The sequence below is a fragment of the Dothidotthia symphoricarpi genome, assembly GCF_010015815.1.
Source record: "Dothidotthia symphoricarpi CBS 119687 unplaced genomic scaffold P153scaffold_1, whole genome shotgun sequence".
Classification (NCBI taxonomy): Eukaryota; Fungi; Ascomycota; class Dothideomycetes; order Pleosporales; family Dothidotthiaceae; genus Dothidotthia; species Dothidotthia symphoricarpi.
The window spans coordinates 1,337,389-1,345,523 of NW_022985008.1; the positions used below are offsets into that span (position 1 = coordinate 1,337,389).

The window sequence follows — 8,135 nt, forward strand, 5'->3', positions numbered from 1 at the left end:
GAAATGCGTGTGTATGTGGAGGATGTACTGGTGAAGAGAGAGATGGGACGAAAGAACGCGGGTTCGGTATGTACTGAGAAAACAGGGAAAGTGCGTGTTGTGATGTGGGTAGAAGCGTCGTCCGCGCGTTACGATGCGATGCGATGCGAGATGAGTGAGGACTTGCGAAAAGCTCAAAAACAACATGTAAACGTAACACACGTGAACAGTAGGAAAGAAAAAAGGTGACAGTAACGCGACACACCAAATAGCCAGCAAAACACGCAGTTCTTCCCAGACGCGCAGCAAGAGCGGGAGACAAGGCCCGCGCAAAGCGCAAAACAACAGCCCAACGCGCCCGATTCAGACGAGAAGAAACGACCGAACCGCCGAGAACATACACGCGACTTACAAACAGGTACAGACGAGAGCAACAAAGTGGTGGGTTGAGAATGCGACGAGCCCCAAAAGACGGTAGGTTTTGGTTGTGAGGGAAAGTGGGACGGAATCCGACGCGCAAAGGAAGGAGGGGAAACCAACTCACTCACTCCGAAGCGAGGACGAGACGTGTCTCACAACAACACTTCCAGATATTGTCTGGCCAATAATACCGATTGTCGAATAGGGCAGGAGCCGAGTGAGTAGTCTGGATCCTGTTTATTTGGGACGAGCCCAAGGTCATCAGGCGCGCCTTTGTTGTTCCTGGTCCTTCGTCTGCTGACCCGAGTGACGACTTGCGCCATCTTCGGCGCGACGATATTATAGATAGGCAAAACTGAATCCCAAACGCAATATCGCTCATGAAACACTTTTAATATGAGAATTGTGATATTTCCTTCTAAGAGTATCGAAGATCAGCTGTCATAAGCCTCTAGGGTACCTAAGCGCTGTCTGCTCCCATGATCGTTACCCGCAACGAAAGAATCCCCCTTCCTGTAATGCGAACCACCTGTACATTTGGACTTTTGGCCTCTCCACTTAAACGCCAACCCAGCAACCGAGACACCGTTGGAAGCATTGAAAAACAAATCAGTTTGGACAAGCCTACTGCGATGAAGCCTTGTGGTTCTTCGCCATTCGCTTGCTCATGAAGTCAAAGAACGCGAATTGGCTGACCGAGACACCGTACTCGTATACGAATCGGCTGGCAAGATAGCTTCCGAAGATAGCACGAAGATAGTTCTCCGGTACCTGAAATTGTTAGCTTACAAGTCAAGTAGAATTGGAAAGGCATCTAGACTTACCCTCGCCATCAGTTTATCCAGACCAATTTGCTCAAGGAGCAAGTTGGGCAATGCTTCGCTAAGGACCGACTTCCTAAACTCGACATTGTTCCATAGATCCGTGCTCTGCAACTCCTCGTCCAGCTTGGTAATTGCATTGCTGAGAACGTCACTCAGAATGCTTCGGGGCTGACCAGTGGCCTGGTGTTCTCTCCAAATAGCTTCGAACTCAAGACGAGCGTTGTTTTGGATTGTCTTCTGGACTTGCTGGACGTACTTATTGTAGAACTCGGGAACAGTTCCATCCTCACGGACGCACATGTGCTCAATGAAGCTCTCGTCGTCGAAGGACAGAGATGCCAACACTTCGAGCGACGAAGACGTCACACCACCCTTGTTGGCTGAGGCATCCTTGTACAGGATGCAGCCAGCCTTCTCAAGACGAAGCTTAGCATCCTGGGTAATGAACAAGTTCGCTCCTTCGATAATATACGGAATGACAGACTTGCCGTCCACAATGAGTTTGTTAGCGGTACCCAGATCGATGGACTCAGGTCGACCACCACAAGGCACAAAAGTATCGTACTTGATGTCTGAGCGGAGATGGAAGAGGTTGCGGAAGGTGGTACCGTTGAAGACAGTTTCTCCACTAGGTAACTTGACATTGACATCATCGACCAGCACACGATAGCCTTGGGACGAAAGCTTGGAAGCGTCGAAGCTGTTGATCATCAAGCGGTTCTTTGCCAATCGCAGAAGCTCCTCATGATCGATTCCGTTTGTATCAACAAGTACGCCAGAGCCATCGACAATGGAAACGTACTTCTCGTTGCTGAGTAGAATCTCGTTCGATCCAAGATCGCCATCGGGACCTCCGGTTTGCAGTTTACGGACCTTGCTCGGGTCGAGGTTGAGCTTGCGGTAAATACCCAGGACATATTCTCGGACAGACAAGGTTGTCATTCCATAGCGATCATGCGGAATACCTCCCAGCTTGGGGCTCTTACCAGTGAAGAATGACTTCCACCATGGTGCACCTCGGACTCGAGCGTGCTCAGTGGCCCAATCAACGAGGTCAGCGGTGTTCTCGTCTGGGCCCATGAAAAGAATTTCTTCCTTTCCATGCAGATCGACGATAGGATCCTTGATTCCCGGGCTGCTAGGAGGCAAAAGAAGATCGAGGATGGAATCTATGTACTTCTCAAAAGCACCACGGGCCTTCTCTTGGTGGTGAAAATCCAGAAGTACAACACCCTTTGAGCCTCCTTCGGGAATGTCCTTGTTCTTGCGCTGCTGCGTGTTGGCAAGATTGTAATTCTCGTCGAACAACGATCGGGCGTTGATTGAGTAGGCTTCCTGGGTCCTAGACTTGACAATACGAATACCACCACGAGCGATGTCGCGGAAGCGCAGATGAAAGCCACGGAACTCCGAGCCAATAACAAGGAACATTCCGTACAGCGGCTGTTGGTATTCCGAGGGAGGGAGGAAAGTGGGGTTCAAGCGGAAGCTGATTGCGACCTTTGTCGGTGTGTAGAAGTTGGTCTTGAGAACGCAGCTATTGAATATACGGAAAGAGTTCATGACCGTCTCGTGATGCTCGTTAACAACAGCCTTGTTAATGCTGTCGGTAAGTTCATCGGAAGTTTGGACCTTGTCAATCTTGAGACGAAGGAAACTCAGAGTCGGAAGAAAATCGTCGTTATCGCCCCTGCGTTGCACATAGTGGGTGTTCGCAAACGACAAGTACAACTGGTGAACTAGATCCGGATATTGGTTGATAATCTCCCAGATGTAGTCGGCGGTGAAAGTCTCGGCACGTAGCCTTCGCTTCAACTTCGCAAGTAGCTCTGCATGTGCGCTGTTCTCGACATCGAGAATCGACGCCAGAGCAGTGTACTCGCTACCAAGACGGTTGAGGAAGTGAGTGACAAATACCCACACGCAGTGCGCGTAGATGGTCTCTTGCAAACTTAGCCTACCTGTAGCGAACAGAGCCTGAAACTTGTTTTGAGGAATGCAGTAGAGCAACGAGACCTCCTTCATGATTTGATGGATGGACGACTCGATTATGGGGTATTTTGCCCCCGCAGCTCCAGGCAAGCTGCTCAGATACAGAGACATGACAGTGTATCCGTTGGAGAATTGTTCAACGTATTTTCGTGATGTCGTTAGGCCGTAGTAGTGGTAGAGATGGCTCAGCGCACTGAATAGCCCCAAGGCAGACCCTTGCTTGTATGCAATGACCAAGCGTTTATCTCTCGAGCCTTCTATGCTGAAGTATTCGATCACTGGACCAGTACGCTCAACAGCAACCTCCAGGGCTTGTTGGTAGATGCTCTTGGTGTTTGGGGTGGCCTTTTGCAAGAATCGCTTGTCGCCAATCTTCTCGATGTTTGTCTCAGTCTCACCAGGGTTGGGGTCCACGAACTCGCATTTGTAGACGAAGTAGCATCGTACCTGCTGCTCATCGCTGCCCGGCAATGGACTGGCCGAGCGGAAACTCTCGACGCGGTACCTTGCAGCGCTGCTTGAGCCATGTAGGTATTTCTCGCCAATGCGTTGTTCGTACTTTGGTCCGTCAAGAACTGATATTCCCGGCTTGCTGGTGTCGATATATACGGCGTGATCTTCAGCTTCCTTATCTAGCCGGATCTCGAGGCGCTTGTCGTCCCTGGCGTAAGCCGCTACCTTCGCGCCATACAGCGAGTGGATATGCTTCGCGACCCTGTTATAGATGTTAGATATGTTGAAACACAGACTTGAGAATTTACTCACACTTCCACCGTCTCAGTAGCAAAGTACATGTCATCTATGCCCAACTCGTAGTAGAACCAGTTTACTTCTTGCTCAACAAGTTCTGGTGGAATGAAGCCCTGTTCCTCAACGCGGTCCATAACAGATTCCATCTGCTGCTCCTTACCCTCGAATACGGGCGCCACATATCCAGAGCCACCTGAGCCTTCTTGAGGGATGACTCGCGGTGTGCCGGTCCCTGAGCCAGAGACGCTCAAATGTGTGGGCAGAGGGGACGGGCGTCGATCTGGTGTTCGAACTACCTCATCTAGCAGTCTGTGCTGAAGCTGGGCGCCGTGCACTCCAGCTGCTCCGTTGACTGGTGTGGAAGCCATTATATGGTGTGTGTGTAGTGGTTGTTTGGGTGGACGTAGGTGAGACTTTGTAGCTTTGCTGAGGTTCGAAAGAAGTAAATCTGGCGAACGAAGCTGTATGAAACGTCTCGGCTAAGAATGAGGAGCTTGGCCGAGTGACAAGAGCTCGGCGGTTTAGCTGTCTCGTGAGACGTGCGAGGTTTGGAGGAGGCTTAATGGTCGCGGGGTGGAGGGGCAGCAAGGCTGATCAAAGAAGGAACAAACGTGTCTGTCTGGATCAGCGGGATTTCCAACGGTGAGGCGCTCAGTCAGCCATTTAAGTAAACGTTGGTCTGACGAGAAGACGCGGCTATTTTAAGTCACGACCATGACGCGAGCTCACCTTTGCGATGTGATCCACAAGCCGATCGAAGCCCGGGAACATTCGATGCAACCTGGGACAGCAGGATAAGTAAAGCAGGCGCAATTGGTCCAGGATCCACCGCTCTTTGAAGTTCCTGCTGATTGTGTGCTGTTCAGCTCTGGGACCTGCAGCAGCGCCGTTGCGAGAACCGACAATGAGCGAGATGTTGAAGCGGGTACGACTCCACAATCTGAGAAGAATATTCAGGTGGAACAGTAACACCGGGAATCACAGATAAGGCAGGTGGAAGGCTGTAGCATAGCAAACAAGCTGCTAGCGAGCCATCTTTATAAGAATTCATCTTTGAGGACTGCATGGCGACGTCCCCTGCTGAGATGACCCGTTGAAAGCCGCGCTGCTACCCCAGAGTTTGCGGCACGCTAACTAGCTCATGCACCAGCATCGTGAACTTCAATGTTCACGTAATAAGTAGACAGACGACGCCAACATCGTGACCTGCAAAGCCCTAAAATACACGCACCCGGGTGCAGAGTTTTCGCAGTACTGCCGACTTGCGCTGTGCCTGCCAATCGCCCTGCGGTATGACTACAACGACGGAATATCGCGCAATTCCCTGGGAGCTTTGACGAGCTAGGTGCAGCTGCCCCTGTATCACGCGTCTTTGGAGTTCACGATCCTTGGCAGCGTCTCAAGAAACCCTCTCCCGATTTTACGTGTCCAATTTGCACTGGGCGTGCGCTGCTGCACGTGGATCCAGTCAACTAGGGTAATTCACCATAGCTTAGTTTGGGCTGAGTTATTCCCGCCGCCAGAGGTCACGATGCTACGGCGCGGTGGTGGCAACATACCGCCTCGAAGTCACGATGCCTTCGTAAAGCAGCAACCGACACGTTTCACGACCTCGGCGAGATTCTGGATTTCACGATCTTCACCACTAATGCAGCGAAGCAGTATGTCATGATCCTGACTGAACCGTTGTGAGAACAATGCTTTGGTCATGAGACAGTAACACTACTTGGATATCAATATTAAGAGTCACCGCCTTTGTTTAGGTCACTTCCCCTACCTAATTCTCGCCAGCACTGTATTCTTTGCCGTTCACTGTTAGCAACACCTTGTACCCCTTCCCTCCAACCCAATTCTTCTTCTTGCCCGCCTTTTCGACCTTCCTCAAAGCAGCGTCTAGTCCCTCATCCAACTCATCTAGCTCTTGCTTGAACCCGAAATCAATGCAGAGCTTCTCGTTGCCTTTCTTCGTCACAGTCCACTCCGCGTTGATATCCACCCTTTTCTCTCTAACGATACCGGCGGGATAAACGCTAGCAAGGACAGCAACAACACGCCCGAGATACATGCACCACCATTCCACGTCTTCGGGAAGTAACTGTATCATTCGGCGGTAGAAGTCCTGCTCTGTCGGGCTGATGGAGTTGTAACCTCCGTATCGCTCGCAAAGAACAATTGACAGCAGAGCTCGCTGTTCGTGGCTCAAGCCGTGGGCAGCTGAAAAGATGCCTGTCGTAGTGCTCCTGAGAGCTGATCCTCCTCGAAGATCTTTCACTTGAGCTGTGTGCGCGAACATTCCTTGTACCACAGCTGTAACAAGAGTGCTCTTGAATATCTCTTGAGACGGGAGGGCCCCAAATAATTCCTCCACGAGCTTTTGTGTTGACGCTGGAGCATACAACTTTGTTGCCGTGACTAGAGGACTCTCTTCTCGAGTGCTTGCATTCATTTCCGCAAAGTGAATACCTTCTCGAACCCCTCCCTGGCAGAAATAGACGTCCGTAATTATGGGTAGCGCTTGTGATAGACAATTTACTAGAAATGCCACGGCCGGTACCTGACTCGCACGCCGCGCTGAGACTCGAAATATCTCAGGCGTATCTTCATTCCCCACAGCTGCCTGTATAGCTTGCGTGTCCTGGAACGATTCTCTGGTGGTCCGGAAGCCGTTGACGATTGGAATCGGATAGGGTTTTATAACGTGTTCCGACATTAGGACGAAGCCCCAGCCTCGAAAACCTCCTCCGCTCAGGTAGAGGTGGAGACCTTCGGCAGACGTTGCTTTTTCGAGAAGTTCTTGAGGTATTTCAATTTGTTGCACGGCAGCTTTCAGCTCCTGGACCACGTCTCTTTCAAAATTTTGGTATCCGCTGCTACCAATTGATCCCGCTGCCTCAAGTCTCTTGATGAGTGCTGCAGCTCCGTAGGGCAAGCTCGCACTCCCTTTTTCACTCATTTTCACTTTGCCATGCTCGGTCATGATCCAGGTTAGCTGTGTGCTACCGCCTCCAAGATCTAGCATTAATCCAACAACGTTTTCGTATGAGCTCGCCACGCCTAGCGCTCCGGTTCTTCCCTCCATCTCTTTGGGCAGAAGCTCGACAGTCCACTTTGTAGTCTCCTGAATCCTGTTTCGAAACTCCTCCGAGTTGATCGCTTTACGAGTGGCTTCGGTGGCTACGATTCGGATCTGCCTTTCGGGAACATTGAAGTCTTGACAAGTCGATTTGAAGCGCAGGAGGGACTTAATGACCAGCTTGATTGTAGACTCTGGAATAGGCCCAAGGTTACCGGTCTCATATTGGGCGTCATAGAGAGATATTGCTGCACGGTCAAGATACACTGTCGGAAGAATACGTTGTGTTGCTGGCGACAGATCCGTTATCGAAAACCGAATGCCATTACTTCCCATGTCCACCAACCCATGATAGTATTTGAATGTTTCCATCTTGAATACCTCGGGTTTTCTGAATTTGCAATATAACCGTTTCGAAAGTGAGTCAAGCCTTGGGTAGCCGTTCCAGAAGTTCCGAGTGAGCCGTAGTTTGACTGTGGCGTGAGCTTGCGCGCTTTGTTTGCGTCCGGTCGTTTCTGTTACCCCCAGATAACTCGATCTTGGTTTCTATTACCCCTAGGAAATTGCGGTTCGATTTCTGTTACCCTCAGGTATCGCACAGTGGTTTGTTTTACCCCTCGATTACCTAAATAGTCGAGTCAGTCTTATCTTGTGATGTGAAAATAATCGTTGGTGGAGAAGCGTGTGTCTGCGATGACGTCGGTTTAGTTTTCTGTGAGAAAACTCTCGCGCTAGTAGATAAGACCAATCACGCGACATTGCGTGTTGTATAGTTACGGAAGGTTATCTCATGAATTAGACGCCTGGTCTAGCTGAAATTTTAGCCCTTACCTAGAGTCTTAACTAGCCTAGCACAAGGCTAGCGCCTTACTAAATCTCCTTCTAACTCCTTTAAACTTTTATAAACTCTTAGGCTAATAAAATAATAGTAAGGCTATTTTAGCTAAAGTATCTAAGGAAAAATAGTTTATAGTTTAGTAGTACTCTATTTTATTACTAAGAGTAATTCTATTTATCTTTAACCTAGTACTTTATTATTATAATATTACTATTTTAACCTAAAAATATAACTATTTAAAAGCCTAAGTTTTAATATA

At 49.7% G+C, this 8,135-nt stretch overlaps 2 protein-coding genes across 2 annotated transcripts; both read right to left on the reverse strand.

Moving 5' to 3' along the window:
* Positions 1-1,023: 1,023 nt before the first annotated feature.
* Positions 1,024-4,333, reverse strand: P153DRAFT_278683 (NAD-dependent glutamate dehydrogenase; the record flags this gene model as incomplete). Its single annotated transcript, XM_033662969.1, has 3 exons — positions 1,024-1,170; positions 1,224-3,930; positions 3,981-4,333. 3 exons carry the CDS (start codon positions 4,331-4,333, stop codon positions 1,024-1,026), a joined length of 3,207 nt encoding a protein of 1,068 aa, XP_033529227.1.
* A 1,141-nt stretch (positions 4,334-5,474) lies between these two features.
* Positions 5,475-7,828, reverse strand: P153DRAFT_305663 (retrograde regulation protein 2). The gene is made up of 2 exons (XM_033664608.1): positions 5,742-7,828; positions 5,475-5,686 (listed from the first exon to the last, which is right to left on the reverse strand). Exon 1 carries the CDS (start codon positions 7,408-7,410, stop codon positions 5,743-5,745), a length of 1,668 nt encoding a protein of 555 aa, XP_033529228.1. The 5' UTR covers positions 7,411-7,828; the 3' UTR covers positions 5,475-5,686; position 5,742.
* Between the last annotated feature and the right edge of the window lie 307 nt (positions 7,829-8,135).

Bases quoted from the DNA above. Each gene is read 5' to 3' on its own strand.
- P153DRAFT_305663 (XM_033664608.1), bottom strand. From the start codon at position 7,410: ATGGAAACATTCAAATACTATCATGGGTTGGTGGACATGGGAAGTAAT.